The 18,929-nt window shown below is 42.7% G+C and overlaps 1 protein-coding gene across 1 annotated transcript; it reads left to right on the top strand.

Annotated features, from left to right (window-relative positions):
- Window positions 1-7,359: 7,359 nt before the first annotated feature.
- LOC126267324 (uncharacterized) lies at window positions 7,360-18,051 on the top strand. Its single transcript, XM_049972426.1, has 5 exons — window positions 7,360-7,401; window positions 9,055-9,325; window positions 11,168-11,239; window positions 14,091-14,177; window positions 17,706-18,051. Exons 2-5 carry the CDS (start codon window positions 9,065-9,067, stop codon window positions 17,958-17,960), a joined length of 675 nt encoding a protein of 224 aa, XP_049828383.1. The 5' UTR covers window positions 7,360-7,401; window positions 9,055-9,064; the 3' UTR covers window positions 17,961-18,051.
- The last annotated feature ends 878 nt before the right edge of the window (window positions 18,052-18,929 follow it).

An 18,929-nucleotide genomic window follows, 5' to 3' on the forward strand; every position in this document is an offset into this window, starting at 1 on the left:
TAAAATTAAATGACAATGGATGAGGTGCATGTGTCTGGTGATATGAATTCTCCATCACAAAATGTGCCTACCTAAGATTATAAATATGTAATTACAGATTCAAATTAAGAAATTCCTATCGATCGGTCTCGTGACTGGCACTGAAGTTTTCAGTTGCTCCGTACATGGTAATATTGTGGGAACTGAAATTGACCATTTGTTTATTCATATAATTACAAAGAATTTTCGTTGTCAGTACTTCGTTTTGAGCGGTCTAAGGCGCTGCAGTCATGGACTGTGCGGCTGATCCCGGAGAAGGTTCGAGTCCTCCCTCGGGCATAGGTGTGTGTGTTTTCGCTTAGGATAATTACCTTAGCAGGTAAATACCATAAGATTTGACACACATTTGAACAACAGTACTTTGCTTTTTGGTTTCGAATCGCCTCCATATGAACCATTCCATTGTTTTTGTTGAGCTGGGTTCGGCTGTCCGATATTTCTTGGCACTACCGATTTTCGATGTATCTGTACCTTTAACTTGGGAAAAAGATGAACGCCAGAGTGGCTTAAGTGACAGTCACATGTCCTTATTTATTTCTTGTGGTACCTCGATGTATGTTAAGTGTATAGCCATATTTGTTTTGTATCTGTGCTATGTTTCATTGTCCCTGTCATACACATTCTCTTCTCTGTTTGAGGGAGTGCGTATGTGTCTCTGTGCGATAGTCCTAAATGCTTTCATTCACGGGTGTGGGTAATTTGGATGTTAGTGGAAATTTATCTGACTTTTGTGTGCAGTTTGGGTAGAGCTATGTTGTGCCAGAGAGACATTAGTGGCCCTCAACAGCTGTTGTAGAAGTTGGCACAGGTAGCTGGCCCGGGTATTCTCTGGCCAGATCTGGCGGTACCTCGGGACCCCGGTTTGGTATCGCGAGACTTCACTGCACTTTAGGGCTCTGGTGTCAAGATGTGCTTTCAGCTACATCTACATCAATACTCCGCAAGCCACCTGACGGTCTGTGGTGGATGGTACTTTGAGTACCTCTATCGGTTCTCCCTTCTATTCCAGTCTCGTATTGTTCGTGGAAAGAAAGATTGTCGGTATGCCTCTGTGTGGGCTCTAATCTCTCTGATTTTATCAGCATGGTCTCATCGCGAGATGTACGTAGGAGGGAGCAATATACTTCTTGAGACCTCGGTGAAGGTATGTTCTCGAAACTTCAACAAAAGTCCGTACCGAGCCACTGAGCGTCTCTCTTGCAGAGTCTTCCTCTGGAGTTTATCTACCATCTCCGTTACGCTTTCGCGATTACTAAATGATCTTGTAACAAAGCGCGCTACTCTCCGTTGGATCTTCTCTATCTCTTCTATCAACCCTGTCTGGTACGCATCCCACACCAGTGAGCAGTATTCAAGCAGTGGACGAACACGTGTACTGTAACCTACTTCCTTTGTTTTCGGATTGCATTTCCTTAGGATTTTTCCAATGAATCTCAGTCTGGCATCTGTTTTACTGACGATTAATTTTATATGGACATTCCATTTTAAATCACTCCTAATGCCTACTCCCAGATAATCTATGGAATTAACTGCACCCAGTTGCTTACCTGCTATATTGTAGCTAAATAATAAAGGATATTTCTTTCTATGTATTCGCAGTACATTACACTTGTCTACATTTAGATTAAATTGCCATTCCCTGCACCATGTGTCAATTCGGTACAGATCCTCCTACATTTCAGCACAATTGTCCATTTTTACAACCTCTCGATATACTATAGCATCATCCGCAAAAATACTCAGTGAACTTCTGATGTTATCTACAAGGTCATTTATATGTATTGTGTATAGCAACGGTCCCACGACACTCCCCTGCGGCACACCTGAGATCACTCTTACTTCGAAAGACTTCTCTCCATTGAGAATGACTGGCTGCGTTCTGTTATCCAGGAACTCTTCAATACAGTCACACAACTGGTCTGGTAGTCCCTATGCTCTTACTTTGTTCATTAAACGACTGTGGGGAACTGTATCGAACGCCTTGCAAAAGTCAAGAAACACAGCATCTACCTGGGAACCAGTGTCTATGGCCCTCTGAGTCTCGTGGACGAATAGCGCGAGCTGGGTTTCACACGATTGTCTTTTTCGAAGCCCATACTGATTCTTACAGAGTATATTTGTAGTCTCCATAAAAGTCATTATACTCGAACATAATACGTGTTCAAAAATTCTACAACTGATCGACGTTAGAGACATAGGTCTATAGTTCTGCACATCTGTTCGACGTCCCTTCTTGAAAACTGGGATGACCTGTGCCCTTTCCCAAACTTTTGGAACGCTACGCTCTTCTAGAGACCTACGGTACACCGCTGCAAGAAGGGGGGCAAGATCCTTCGCGTACTCTGTGTAAAATCGAACTGGTATCCCAATCAGGTCCAGCGGCCTTTCCTCTTTTGAGAAATTTTAATTGTTTTTCTATCCCTCTGTCATCTATTTAGATATCTACCATTTTGTCATCTGTGTGACAATCTATAGAAGGAACTACAGTGCTGTCTTCCTCTGTGAAACAGATCTGGAAAAAGACATTTAGCATTTCCGTCTTTAGTCTGCCATCCTCTGTTTCAGTACCATTTTGGTCACAGCGTGTCTGGACATTTTGTTTTGATCCAGCTACCGCTTTGAAATAAGGCCAAAATTTCGTACGATTTTCTGCCAAGTCAGTACACAGAACTTTACTTTCGATTTCACTGAACGCCTCTCGTATACCCCTCCTCAAACTACATTTCGCTTCGTGTAAGTTTTGTTTGTCTGCAAGGCGTTGGCTATGTTTATGTTTGCTGTGAAGTTTCCTTTGCTTCGGTAGCAGTTTTCCAACTCGATTGTTGTGCCACAGTGGCTCTTTTCCATCTCTCACGATCTTGCTTGGCACATACTTATGTAATGCTTGTTGTACGATGGTTTTGAATTTTGTACACTGATCCTCAACACTATCTGCACTTGTTTTGAGCCGTCAAGTACTCTGAAATCTGGTTTTTGTCACTTTTGCTAAACAAAAAAATCTTCCTACCTTTTTTAATATTCCTGTTTACGGCTGAGATCATCGATGTAGTAACCGCTTTATGATCGCTGATTTTCTGTTCTGCGTTAACTGTTTCAAATAGTTCGTGTCTGTTTGTTACCAGAAGGTCTAATATGTTATCGCCACGAGTCGGTTCTCTGTTTAACTGCTCAAGGTTGTTTCCAGATAATGCACTTAAAATGTCACTGGATTCTTTGTCCCTGCTACCCGTTATAAGCTTTTGAGTCTCCCAGTCCATATCTGGTAAAATACAATCTCCACCCAGAAATATAACATGGTCGGGAAATCTACTCAAAATATTTTCGAAATTTTCCTTCAGGTGCTCTGCCACAACAGCTGCTGAGCCAGGGGGCCTATAGAGACCTCCAATTACCGTGACTGAGCCTGCTTTAACCGTGACCTTCCGGTCTCTTCTAATAGTGTACTCGAAAAAGTAGTAAACCGAAAAATTTCAAGATTCTACTGCGTTTTTTCAAGGTGTATGCCTAGAAATTCGTTTCACTAAGCGAGTAGTGTCGTTTATGTTGGTATTGTCCCTTTAATTTGTTCTTCTGTTCTTATCGTAGCTTAGCGATGGAAGAGAGCTGTAATTAAACTGCGTCTGCATCCTGGTAGTTTATATTTCTTATGTATTAATCCGTTTTGGGTTTTAGGCTTGAAATGTACTGAGCCGTCAACTCTGGTAATCCATCTTATTTAGCTATAGTGTTTTATTAGTCTTCGCGAGTTCCGTTTTTGCATTGTGATACTTGTCTGTGTTAGACACGATGTGTTCTCGCGACGTAGTAAGCTTTTAGACCAATGTAATAATTCCTTGTATTACTCAGTATACTACACTCAGTTTTACGGTAAATGTACAGGATGACAGTTACTAAACAATATGGAAAAAACGTATATTAGTTACAAACCACGGCGAGCAAACACTTTATTCAGCATGTAGACGTCACTACAGATACTCGGATCTATGTTATGACGTGTTCGATATACCTGCCTTCATTGGCAACGATGTGGCGCAGACGAATAGCGGAACATCAATGAAGTGTCGGAAGATCGATGCCGTCGATGACCTCCTGAATGGCTGTTTTCAGTTCATCAATTGTTTTGGGATTATTGCTGTACCCTTTGTCGTTAATATAGCCCCACAAAGAGGAGTTGCATGTCTTCTGATCCGTAAAACATGGCGGCCAATCGAGGCCCATGCCAGTGACCCCAGAGCGAGAATGCGGTCCCCACAGTGCTACTCCAGTACATCAAACACTTGCTGCTTCGATGGGGTCGAGCTCCGTCTAGCATGGAGCTCACCTTGTCGAAAACAGGTTCACTTTCAGTAATGGGGATGAAATCATCTTCAAAAAGATTCACGTACCGTTGGTAGCCGCCATGCCATCAAGGAATATCACACCGATCATTCCGTGACTGGACGTTGCACACCGCATTGTCATCCTTCGAGGGTGAAGAGACATTTCGATCGCGACACAGGGATTCTCAGTCCCCCACCCACCCACCCCCCAAATGCCCCAATGTTGCTTATTGACGAACCCATCCAAATGAAAGTGGGCTTGGTGGCTAAACCAAACAATATTCACATACATATTTCCATCATGCTTCGCGTCCAACCGTGCATTTCGAACGTCCTAACGCAAATCGTTCAGAAGTCATGACGGTTTTCTTTCATATAGTTCAATAATTGTCACCCTGTATTTAATTCAAATGGTATTTATCGAGAGATCAGTGGCTTTACTTGGGTTTACTGAGGTGGAAACTTTTCATTGGTGAACCTATAGTTCTACGTCTACATCAACAACTATAATCCTCAGAGGGTACTTTGTGTACCAGTGTCACTTCCCCCTTCTCCTGTTCCAGTCGCGTTTGCTTCGCAGAATAAACGATTGCTGGCAAGCTTCCATGTGGGCCCGAATTTCTAAGATTTTATCTTCATGGTACTTTTGCGAGATAGACGTAGGACGAATCAGTATATTAGTCGACTCTTCTGGGATTGTACTCTTCCGGAACTTTAACAGTAGACGGAACGTGGTCCAGAACGTCTCTCTTGCACCCTCTGCCACTGGAGCTGGCTGAGCATCTCCGTGACGCTTTCATGTTTACTAAATGAACCTGTAACGAAAAGTGCTGCTCTTCTTTGTATGTTCTCTATTTACTCTGTCAGTGATGTCTGGTACCGATGCCATACTGCCGAGCAGTATTCGAGTATTGGTCCAAAGTGTGTTTTGTTGGTGTACTCACTTCGTGTGGTTTAAGCTAGGTTCTACAGCATGTGTCGATATTTCTAATGTTTATGTATTTAGCGTGTCTTGAAAGTTGAGAATCACTGTTTTGCGGTTGACCACTAGAACTAATTACTCTCTGCCACAAGGCGTGTAATTCTGGAGTATGGAAAAATCCTTATAAATTCTGCTCTTCTCTCTGTGTGGACAGTTAATACGAATACAGGCATGCGTTGCTGCTTGAGCAAATGTCACAGATTAACTATCTGGTTGTTAAAGATTATTGAAGATTTCGCAGTTTGCAGATAAAAAACAGAAAGCCACTATAACCGAGCTGTATTCGCCATCTGCTTTTCAGGTGCTCAAAAGAAACTTTTCGAATTTTAATACAATAATTTATGTGTGTGATCTGAGGCTTCCCCGCCGAATGTGCTGTATCCAAGGTTCTTTGGTGTCCAGCCGGATCCGATCGTCAAAGTTCCACGATATTTCGCCAATAAGCGTTCCGCCATCATCAGGTGGTGCTGATGGAATGTGTCACACCGTGCTTCAGTCCATCACCACCTGATGATGGCGGAACGGTTACTCGCCTAAATATCGTGGAACTTTGACGATCTGATCCGGCTGGACACCCGAGAACCTTGGATACTTAATTTATGTGATTTGATACAAGTGTGTCTACTCTAATTTTGATTAAATGTAATCAGAGAGGTAAGTTTGCAACATTTCATTTCAATATCTCTAAATAAGTGGGGACGAGAGCTAAAGTCTCTTTCATCTTGTTACTAGAGTAGAACGTTTTAAGTCAATACTGAGTAGGAATCATTCACTATGAGTGCTTGATACTTGTATTTATGGAACGGTTAAATCCTGACCAGTTACGCAGACTAATGCTGTATAAAAGCAGCAACGAAGCCTTATCTCCTCCATCCGATGGACGTATCATTACGGTGTGACACACCATACCTCCGTGAGACTTTCGCGACGTCAACTAAGGAAGTTAGTGAACAATCCAGCGATCAGTCGTTCTTCACCTCCGTCTTCTTCTTGGCCTTCGTCGATTAAAGTTAGTAATGAGCTTTTTCTGATAACCGAATTCGAACCGTTTACCTTCACAGTCCAGTCAGTGCCGTGAATCATCTGCTTTATACAATACTATGTGTCATACCGTGACTCGAATTTGTTCCTAAATACAAAGACACCTTGAAAACAGTGTGACACTGTTGGTTATGAATCTCCGTTTGTTTGAGTAATAAAATTTTGTTGTACTGTAGTTTATTTCCGACACTCTTTAAATAAAAGGTATCTTTAGAAACGAAGTTATAGCCTTGGCAAGTATAAATTTGGTCAAACTATCTCGACTATGTTTATTTCACGTAATTCAGTGCTGACTTTTTAAACGTATTTATTTTGTCAACTTTAATTGGATAATAGAGTTGTGTTACATGTTCATTTAGTAAAAAAGAGATCATCACGGAAAGGGTGAACAAACTACAGTGGCAGACGCTGTAAGGGAGGCGTTCTGCACCGCCTAGTGGTTTACTGTTAAAGCTGTTAGCGTTCTTATACCGAAAGTTACTACCAGAGACAAAAAAGTTATTGATTTCTCCTACGTATATCTTGCGAAAAGGCTATAAAAATAAAATTAGAAAATTAGAGAGATTCGAGCCCACGTGGATACTTACCAGTAAATGTTCTTCCTATGAACGACACGCGACTGTTACAGGAAACGAGGGACCTGACAGTGGTACAAAAAGTACCCTCCGCCACACACCGTAAAGTCGTATGCAGCGTACAGATGGAGATACTTATCGTATTTCCACATCACCTGAAACTCCTGCTCTTTGGAAATTTCACGTATCTATGTTTAATATTAGGGTCGTAAATGTTGTGTTTGAGAGAGTCTGGATCATGATGTACTGAGAAACAGATGCTGCAAACGAGATATGAGAGGAGCTTGTTTCTACGTCTGGGCACTTCACGCCACGCTTGGATACCAGGGAGATACGTTGAACGTGCTCGCAGCACGTACCGTTGCTGCGCCGACGATTCTCGCACCAGGTACAAAAGGCGCTCCTTTCGCACATTCAGGCCACCTTGGGGCAACAGTCGAGAGAGGTAAGTACACTTGCAACCTCTGCTTACACCTTCTTCTTTTGGAAAGATGATCCGGTTTCACTCATAAATTAACATACTCCATTTTTTAAGAAATTTCTCGAATTTAGCGTGTATGACCTAATCATAAATTATTCTTCATGGGTGTTTTTCCCAATTACAGCAGTGACAATTACGGAATTACTAACACTATCCCCTACGTTAATGGTTCGATGGCTAAGTGGGTAAGCATAAGACTATAAATCAAATAGGCTGGTTTCTAGCCTCGAGTGATCCCAGAGTTATAGTCTGCCACTTTTCACCTGTCTTACTTCTGGCAATGATTTCTTAATATGAAATATTCCACGTTGCAGCGCGACTCTGAGTCCACGTTTAATAGCAGATCTCGCTACAACAATTCAAAGGTCGAAGAATTTAAGTGCCTAATCTGACTCCAAGTGTATGGACCCACGCCTAGTGTAATACCAGTTTCGTGTACATCTGTTTTGAACTACCCACTTAGAGGTGGACCTCAGTGAGATGATGTATTTGAAGACCTTATTCACTCGTCCATTCTTGCTACGTGTCTGTAAAACTTCAACTGTCCTTTCCGCACTACGTCCGTTAACATTTCAGTATGTTTGTAGAACCCTTCTTTTTCCCTATTCGTCCAAGTTCAATGAGTGGTCTTCAGACGTTCCAGAAATTTCGTGGGAATTTTCCTTTCCTCCTTTTCAAGTTCTTCCGACTCAGCCTCTACATTTAGAATCCGAAGCATAGAGTCCTCTGGTTTGATAACTGAATTATAGTGCCTGATTTGGTCTTATTCGATACCGCTCGTTTGATGTACCTGTTCAGCGTTAGACTGTAAGCAAGGTCTAGTTTTCCAGTTTGTCTTCTTTATTGTCTCTTTATCCAGCACTTAGGATTGAATCCATTCTCTTTGGTATTTAAATTTATCTGCCTTTTTATCCTTTCCAAATTTTACCCCCGAGTATTTTTCGCCTTGGTGTCTGTACCATATATTCAGTCTTTTAGTATGAGACTGTGTGACCCATTTTCGCATAGGTTTCGTGCAAGATCTCTAGAATGGTTTGGGCATCTTTGTGGGTCCTGGGTGAAAGGGCAAAGTAGGAAACTCATGCCAGCGGAAATGCTGAGCATAGATGCGGTAGAAAGAGTTCTTTCAAAGGGTGCAAGAGGGCGCTTCCTTTAGGGGAATGAGGAAATGTACGTGCGTAAACTATCAGGTAGTGTTTTGGAAATGAGTGATATATCAATTCCAAACCAATAACACACGCAAGTTACAACTTCAACCTTACTGGAGCTTTACGGTTTGTAGTGAAGCATGACTCCTCTACTAAAATACGAGCGTGGTACCAGCAGCATTTGAGTTGGGCGGAATTTTTTCCAAGCCTCTTAACCTCACCTCTCCACTCCCCCCACCCCACCCCTTCCGACACACAAATCCTCTTCATCCTCTCTGTAGGAGGTTTTCACTGGGGCCTAACTTGTTTGATACTATCTGTTAGCGAAGCAGAAAATTTCGACAAATACAGTAATACATGGGACGGAGCTACTCTAAGACGTTCCGAGAGGTGGGTGGTTGCTGGGGTTGGAATAGCCAGTAAACGTAGACGACACAGTCTTGCTTAGTAGCATGTTGCGTATGTGCAGGTGACAGACGATGGCTCGCCTTACGCTGCTTCTGGTGCTCGCCTTGGCACTCGTGGTGAAGGCTTCGCCCTACGGCGACGACTACGGCTATGGCGGCCATCACGACGAAGGAAATGACGAGTGGAACGAGTTCCAGAAGGTCTTGGAAAGCGTACCTAACGACGTCCGTGCACTGGTGAAGGCTAGTGTGGACTACCTGCGGTGGCGCGGCGTCCCCGCCAAGAAGGCGCTGGCGTACGCCTTGCAGGGTGTCCGGGTACTTTTGAGACTGGTGAGTAGCTAACCGTCCGTCCCGCGGCTGGGACGGCTGATATGATGTCCTGCTCTGTGCAGCGTGGCCAGCGAAGATGTCCCGCTTGCACGGCTAAGGAACTCCTTGCTCCGGCATGATAGTATGCGACTACTTTCAAGTGCCGCCGTACGCTATGACGGGGTGCTTCAAGCTCAATCTGTGGACACGTCCTTGCAGTTTACTACAAAGTGGGTCTTGCTTTCCTTCGGAAGTTAAACACGCCTACAATAACAAGTTTAAACGTCGCTGGAAGTTGAAGAAATGTTTTATAGCTAAGATTACAACAATTAATATTTATTATTGACGACCGGTTTCAATGTTATAAAACTATCATCTTCTGATCATCAAAAGATGTTTGGTTATAAATTCATCAGCCATGCCGTGTCATTGTTATGTTGGAGAATGTACAGCACATTATATATACATTTTTCGAAAGTAAAACTATATACGGATATAAAAACATCTAGTGCAAATGGGTTTGTATACGTTTTACTTTTGAAAAACCTTTATATAATATGATGCATGTTCTACACTATAATGACGACACGCATTGAGCGATGTATTCATAATCTAACACTGTTGATTACCAAACATTTTTGAAGATTGGAAGAGGATAAATGGTTCAAATGGCTCTGAGCACTATTGGACTTAACATCTGAGGTCATCAGTCCCCTAGAACTTAGAACTACTTAAACGTAATTAACCTAAGGACATCACACACATTCATGCCCGAGTCAGGATTCGAACCTGCGACCGTAGCGGTCGCGCAGTTCCAGACTGAAGCGCCTAGAACCGCTCGACCACTCTCGCCGACGGAAGAGGATAGTTTCAGCTGACGAAAGTGGTCGTCAATAATAAATATCAGTTTGTGCGACCTTGGCTCTAAGATGTTTTCCCAATTAAATATAGATCGCTCCATCAGTTTAGTCAGTATGCGAAACTTCAGTAATGTTGTTATAAATAGATGTAAAGGATGCCGTCGCTCACGGACACGGAACGACTCTGTGTGGAAAGTGATTATCACTAAGTGAAGAAGTATTCCGTATCACCCACTTCAAGGTTGGAAAACTAAGAGGCATCGACAAGTAGCACCTCAATAATGTGAGTAGTGCCTTATGTGTTGTGCGCGCGCGTGTGTGTGTGTGTGTGTGTGTTGTGTGTGTGTGTGTGTGTGTGTGTGTGTGTGTCGACGTACTAGTCCAGTGAAACTTAAAAGAAAGGATACCTAATAACACGAAAAACTATATGTAGCCTTGAAAAAATTATCACGCAACCAAGTGATTACTAGATAGTATTACTGAGGTACGGAATGTGGACTCGAAGGTAATGTTTTCGTTTACACAGTTGAAAAGGTCTGAGATGTTATGAAGAATCTATACTTGCCCTTCTGTAAGTCGCGCAGGTAACTCTGTTTAGGTTTGTAACATAAGGACAAGCAATTAGACATCTGCATTAGTACATATAAATGTGTTTTGATTTCAGGTAAATACCAGAGCGACATTTTGATAGTCAATTTCGGGTTTTATAGTATTAAACGTTTATTGAAACAATATGAGTATGCAGTAATGCTATCGTCTGGAAGTAACTTTCCACCAAACCATAGAATTTTAATTTTCATGTTGTCGCAACACCTACTCTGTTACTCGGTTGACAGCCTGAGAAGTTTGATCAACAATTGGGAAATTTCACAATTTGTGCATTTTATGGAGCGTTTAGTGCAAACGATCTGTAAATATTTTACACTGTAATCAACTAAACGTTAGTCACAATCAATATATGTCTTTTACATATTGCCACTGATTACCATTCTTTATTTTGCAGTGGGCAAAAATACTGCATAAGGAAAAGGACTTCGGCCATGACATCAGTTCGCTGGACGACGCCAAGAAAGAGGTATGAAATTAACTGCAGATATCTGATTTTTTAATTAATTACTTGAATACTATCTGAAAAATGTTGTCACTGAATGAAGTGCGCTGGGATGTAGAAGGCTCTTGGGATGTTAATTGCTGCTACTCCCACACGTCGTAGAGATTCCACATGTGTCGAAATACGAGGGAAGCAGTATTCTCAGAGTTCGTACGTAACTGATCAATATAGCAGATGTCTCGTTACGTTCTATTCCGCATCGGTTTTGGTGCCTGGTTCTGACACATATGAGGCAATAGTTCTTATTTGCAAGGCTGGGAATGACAAAAATCGGAATAGAGAAATTTAGAAATTTTCAACTAATCGGCAGTCTTCTTTTTAATACTAAATATCCCGTCTTCTTGAGGGTCATTTGTATCTCTTTAAATGACTTTGCCAATTTCTCAATGTGTAACTGCGCAGTTCTTATTTACGCCAGTTCCTTGTGTTGTAAAGTGCATCTTCCTTTTTATATTAAACACCCAGAGTTTCATGAGGTTATTTAGGTCTTTTTTAATGATTTTAGCATGTCCCCAATTTAATAACATACATTTTAAATTATGCCAATTGCATGTTGCAAGCCCGCACTTTTACAATTAAGTTGCTGTTCAGTTTTGAGTACTAACCAAGAACGTGACGCACGTAACTACTGGCAATAGATTTTCGGGTGTTCATCAGAGTAAGCGACTCCATTTACAAATAAAACAGGACCGGTTTCAGACCACGAGGTAATGATCAACACAGGGTGGTATACGTCTCGTGGCCATAGCGAGCCATGTGGTTTAATTTGTAGGGTAATTTCAGAAGTGCCCCAGGGATTTCAGAAGGCAACAGCAGGAAAACTTACCAGACGTACAGAATAATTACAAAAATCTGTGGACGGAGAATCTGTCCCAATTTCAAATCGTAACACACTCCATGGCCTAGTTGCACTAGATCATAGGTGTGTCAGAACACTCAGAAAAATCGTCCTCTACGTACCGTCACATGAAACTAGTTTTCCACTCCAGATAGTTAACCAAATTAACAGGTTTCCAAAACACGCTCTGCGTGCCTTCCTGGACAATTCGTGTCAGGGACTTCGTTGAACTGCAAACAAGTTTCCATCCTACTGTCTGTGTTCATACAGAGCACCTACAGTCCCAGTTAAAACTTTTGGATTGTCTACTGATAACCTGTATGTCGTTTCGCGCAGACTTCTTCCATACCGTCTGAAGTACTTATGAATAACCCTGTGTAACCGTGGAACAGTTTGCAGGAGATCCACAGCCCCCCCCCCCTCCAATTCACTAGCATCTAGTGTCCTGTGAACTGCTTCCAAACATTTCTTGTAGAGGACAACGCTGACGCCTTAGCAGAGACGAATCGTCTTGTAATGAAACATTTCACTTCAAGGGAAGTGAGTCTGTGAAGTGTATCTGTTGCACTAGCTGAGTGATATCTAGGTCATTAAAAAGTCGAAGATCACTGACAGTTTCGCGTTGTCTTACGATATCGTCGTAGGGTAGGTTACCTAGGTAATGTGCGGTTTATGCTAAGATAAACTAATGACTTTACAGTTCATTTCAGACCTGTAGTAATAGCCTGAATTTAGAAATGTTTAGAGGGTATATATGTTATAGTTACCACTGTTTCTCGTACGCGAAAAGTAAAACAGTAGGATGGCGTTTGTTCTGAAACAAAAGCCCAGTGCAGATGTGTGTCTTACACGAGACAATGCCCCGCATAATCACTCTTCCAGCTGTTTCGGTGTGCGTCAACAAATGTTCCATGAGTGTGGCTCCACTGGGCCAATAGCTATTGACGCAGGTACATACCTGCTACTGTCAGTTTGTGAGTTGCGAGCAGGGTCTGGATTAAGTAAGAAGACCGACAGAATTTCCGAAGTTACTTTATGGTGTTCGTGTTGACACTTGCCGCCGCCGTTGCTTGTCTGAATCTGTCATCTACACGCCAGTATGCAGGCATCTCAAATCTTACTGTCTATTGTAACGGGAAAGTAGATTAGATAAACTTTGATGTCTCGTTACATTATGTGGTGGACTCATGGAAAAAGAATAGAAGTTAGCGTTTAGAAAGCAGGCAGTGTAACAAACATGAAGTAAAACTCCGCATGACGTTGGAGTTCCTGCAAAATAATGCACCAAGCCAAAGAGACAATTACTAGCAATAAACAGGAAAGGTATCGTAGTGTCCAAACGTGGCAAGCGGCGTCTGTAGCATCTACTAGAAGCGTCATGCGAAACATACATTCATCGAGAGGCCACTCTAGGAGGCACCACAAGACAATCACAGAACAAATTACTTCATAGGATTTACGGTATTTTTCTCTAGACAAACAGGACGATGCCTAATGATAACATGAATATATTTACGTTGTTTTGTATGTGTAGGAACAATCATTAACTTTCATGTGTAATTACATTCATCTCAGAGAAGTAGTCAGACGTCATACATTAAGTAGTCATATACAACAACAAACGCAGTTACGAAACTTTTCGTGGCGCACAGATATAAATTTCTTCAGACAGGGCTCCGTTATCCAAGAACAGAAGATTTCTAGATATGTATTATTTGGCTCCTCTGGTGACAATTATTTAAACATGATGATGCCTTTCTGTTATACTATGACACATGTTACTTAGTATTATCTATCACACATAGCAACTGAAGCTTATTTTCATTTCAGTTTCATCTCACAGTTTCGTGGTCGCAGCTAGTGTAAAATGTCTATTTAAATTCAAACCATTTATTCTCGTGGCCAGAAAAGGCGTTAGAATCATTAAGACGAATATGAACTTCATCTGTTTTTTTCACACTGTCTTATCTCTTTCAGGCACGTCACTCGGTACCATGGGCGGATAAGGAACTGAAGGAGGCAGAAAAGAAGTTCCCTGACCTGGTGGGCTGTCTCGTCAAAATTGTAAGTACTTCTGTTGAACTACGAGAAAGCGAACGTTCACTGCACATTCGAACAATGCACCTTATCTCTCTGTCTCTTCATCTCTTCCCTCTCTCTCTCTCTAAAACCGTCAGTCCGTTAGTCTTTCACTAATGTGATGCTGTCTTTCTGGTGCTTTCCTCCATCTGTTCCCATCGTGTACTAGTCATTTCTATCCATTTAAGAGATTCGTATATCACTTTTGCATATACCAGTCATTGCCAGTCCTCGACAATTTTCCGTTCGCTGTACTGTTCCTTATACATCAAGCTAACTGTTCTCTCTTGATGGAGATAACACACTAACGTGTACTTTAGCGAGATTCTATGCACGTTCTGGCTCTTCTGCAACATTTTTCGTGTACATTCGACATCTTTGGTCCCCTGCAATTTAGTATTTATCGCTCTGTATTAAATAGTGGCAGATATGGTCTACTAGTCAGTCGTAGGACTATCGCAGAAACTGTAAAATTCTAGTTATTAGCTATGACCGTGGCAAGTTATTACTATAAGAAAATGTTACGAGGAATGTTCCCTGTCGCCAGCCTCTCGCTGCGAAAAGTGCTCATCCATTTGGTCGGCTGCTTTCCGTTTCAAATTACAGTTTACGTGTGGTCAGCCGGGCCCCGTTATTTCGTTTCCCTTAAAAGAACTTTCGATACTACATGAGTATTTGACCTGCAGCTCTGACATTCTGAAATGAACTCCAATCCGGAGTGAGGTACTTCACTTTCGTACGCTTCATGATAGCTGCGCAGAAATCCACCCTAGGGCTACAGAAGATGCTATTTCCGTTTGGAGAAAATGTTCTGGCGGTGGTGGTAGGAAATATTTACTTTCATGATTTTTGATCGGTGCTCACAAGGTCTCATTTACTATAAGAATTTACTTTGTACAGACGCTGTTGCTTACACCTCCAATGACTGGTTTTGGCCAGTGAAACAAAACCTTTATGCTATGAACACCTGAAGTATGTCTTCTACTATACAGGGTTTCTTCGAAGTAATGTTCCTTGTACCCATAACCATCTCCACAACTTCTGCGACAGTCATTTTTAGAGTTACATTCCTCTCCAATGTACTGCCTACTGTGTTATTCATCGTAGCCGTTCCTACAGCAACAGGGAACATTCATCATTCCTCAGTACTTGAGTATTCCACTTGTTTCCACTTTGATCGTTCCCGTCGTTTCTCTCAAGTGTCAGCCTAATTGCCATCATTACTAAATTATGATCTGAAACTATGTATGATCTTCGATACACCTTAGCATTCAGTATCAGATTTCTGGATCTCTGTCTCAACATGACATAGTCCAACGTGAATCTTCCCGTGTCTGCAAGCCTTTTCGAAAAACACTTCCCCCCCTTGTGAGTTTTGGACTGTTTATTCGCTAGTACTAGCCGAAATTTTATTCCAGATCTCATTTAGTCTTTCTCCTCTCTTATTCTTAACACGAAGCCAATACCCTTTGGTAACTATTTCTTCTGTTCCATCCAGTGAGATTTCATTCTCGAAACAAAGGGTTTCTACGCTATTTGCACTAATTCGTAGTTTTCAAATGATGAATAGCATTCTTGTTGTTCCCCGTCGGTAAAATCAGGGCTTGCTGATTCACAGCTTTGAGTGAATTTAGGAAGACTATGTGAGGCTGGATCTTTACGTAATCGTTTTTCTACTCATCAGTATAACACCAATTCTTCACGCTAATCCTACATCTAGAAACCCTACTTTCCAACTATTTGGGTGTTGTGTGGCTAGTGTGCTGCAGGGTGCATAACCTTTCAAACCTATGCAGTGTTCGTGGTGATCGGATTCTGCATCGCCCTTATAAAAAATAAGTTACGAATGAAATTCAGCTTTAAACTGTAGCTGTTGGTAGCTAAGAGAATTGCCCATTTTGAGGGCAGGGAACTTTGTTAAGACATTAACGAAATTCACTTTGTCTGCAAATGTCCCACGTTGCGTGGTAAGAGAGTTTCTTCTACTACAAGTTACAAGATCTCCGAAGACAAATTACAGCTTCATCTTCGAAACGTTATATAAATAGTTTACTAGTCACAGAATTCTGTAGTTGAAGACTCGTCAATACATTCAAAATATTCTTTAATGTATTATACTGTAGTTAAATGTGTAAGACTCGAAATAATTACAAATGGAGGACAAAACACAACCACAAAAACTGTAGAGAATGGCGGAAGTTGTTTATAGCAGTATGTAATGGATATTCCTTCATATGTTTCTAAAATCAGTCAAAAATGGTTCAAGTGGCTCTGGGTACAGCTCAATAAATGGAAAGATTACACGTGACATGAAATTGTGCTACGATGAACAATTTGGTTCAACATGGCTCTGAACACTATGGGACTTAACATCTGAGGTCATCAGTCGCCTAGAACTTCTTAAACCTAACTAACCTAAGGACATCACACACATCCATGCCCGAGGCAGGATTCGAACCTGCGGCCGTAGCAGAAGCGCGGTTCCAGACTGAAGCTCCTAGAACCGATCGGCCATTCTGGTCGGCCTTAAAATCAGTCGCTATGCTTCATTATTGAGCAAAAAATATCATATGTTCCTAGATGTACTATCCTCAATACAATAAACTTTACTCTCCCCTACTGAATGGAACTGTTGAGAAAAGAGATTTGTGCCATTACCCAACTAGGATTGGGACCAGTGGAAACGACTCTTCTTAGATACCAACATATCGTCAGTCTTGCAATAGACAGAAGTGTGGGGTGAGACTTTCACTCTGCAGCGGAGTGTGCGCTGACATGAAACTTCTTGGCAGATTAAAACTATGTGTCGGACCGGGACTCGAACTCGGGACCTTTGCCTTTCGCGGGCAAGTGCTCTACCAACTGAGATACCTAAGCACGACACACGCCCCGTCCTCACAGCTTTACTTCTACCAGTAGTCTCCTACATTCCAAACTTTACGGAAGCTCTCCTGCGAATCCTGCAGAACTAGCACTCCTGAAAGAAAGGATATTGCGGAGACATGGCTTAGCCACAGCCTGGGGGATGTTTCCAGAATGAAAGTTTCACTCTGCAGCGGAGTGTGAGCTGATATGAAACTTCCTGGCAGATTAAAACTGTGTGCCGGACCGAGACTCGAACTTGGGACCTTTGCATTTCGCGGGTAAGTGCTCTACCTTCTGAGCTACCCAAGCACGACTCACGCCCTGGCCTCAGTTCGAGTCTCGGTCGGGCACATAGTTTTAATCTGCCAGGAAGTTTCAGAAGTGTGGGGTGTTGAGTGTAAAACGGTAGATGAACCCAAGTCTTGACTACAAAAGGTTCATATGGGCGTGTAAGGTTAAATGGATGTTGGCTGCAGCAGTTATGAAAAGATGAAGACGATTGCAGATGACAGCCTAGCGGAGAGGGCTGCTGGGCACTCTGAAGGGCACTGAGGTAACTGAGCAGTGAGGCGGATCCGACGCCGATCTCTCCTCGTTTGTACCCCACACAGCCGTACAAGTGGTTGAAGCACTCCTTCCTGTCTGCAGGTGACTGGCCTGGTGGACACCCTCACAGGAGCTCTCGGCGGCCTCGGCGGTAAGGGCGAGCACGGCGGCCACGGCGGGCACTACGGCCACGACGGCTGGGACCACGACGGCCACGGCGGCCACGGGCTGACCGACGGCCTGCCTCTGGGGAAGGGCGGTCACGGCCCAGTTGGCGGCCTGGAGATTCCGGGCAATCTTGCCGGCAAAGGACACGGCGCCGCCGGTTTCGACGTAGGTGGCCTACTGGGACGGTGAGCTAGACGGTGTAACATCATGACAACAACCTAAATCCTTGACTGTATCGCGCTGAAATAATTGTGAAATATATGTAGTTCTGCTGTGACAATGGCACTGTTCTTTCTAGTTGTACCTGATCACCTGTCCCCATTCCCATCTAAAGTTTATCAGCACCACATCAGCGTGGCATTTCCGTGAGCATTTAACATGAAATGTATATTCACTTATTACCAGGAAAGGCGAAGCCGTAAGTTGTCTTCCAGTATCAATGAACATGAAATACACACATCAAAATAGTTTCAAATGGTTCAGATGGCTCTGAGCACTATGGGACTTAACATCTAAGGTCATCAGTCTCCTATAACTTAGAACTACATAAACCTAACTAACCTAAGGACATCACACATATCCATGCCCGAGGCAGGATTCGAAAATGGTTCAAATGGCTCTCAGCACTATGGAACTTAACTGCTGTGGTCATCAGTCCCCTAGAACTTAGAACTACTTAAACCTAACTAACCTAATGACATCACAAACATTCATGCCCGAGGCAGGATTCGAACCCGTGACCGTAGCGGTCGCATGGTTCCAGACTGAAGTGCCTAGAACCACTGGGCCACACCGTCTTTGCATCACCTCGGTTCCGAGAGTTCCCGAACCTGTACATAAAATTGGAGTAGAGATCAATATAAACATCATTTCCACCCTTTTTATTGTTCATGAAAACCACACATTGCATCTTATACCACCATGCAGCGAGACCTTCAGAGGTGGTGGTCCAGATTGCTGTACACATCGGTACCTCTCATACCCAGTAGCACGTCCCCTTGCATTGATGCATGCCTGTATTCCTCGTGGCATACTACCCACAAGTTCATCAAGGCACTGTTGTTCCACATCGTCCCACTCCTCAACGGCGATTCTGCGTAGATCCTTCAAAGTGGTTGGTAGGTCACGTCTTTCATAAACAGCTATTTTAAATCTATC

Source organism: Schistocerca gregaria, chromosome 4 (assembly GCF_023897955.1).
Source record: "Schistocerca gregaria isolate iqSchGreg1 chromosome 4, iqSchGreg1.2, whole genome shotgun sequence".
NCBI lineage: Eukaryota > Metazoa > Arthropoda > Insecta > Orthoptera > Acrididae > Schistocerca > Schistocerca gregaria.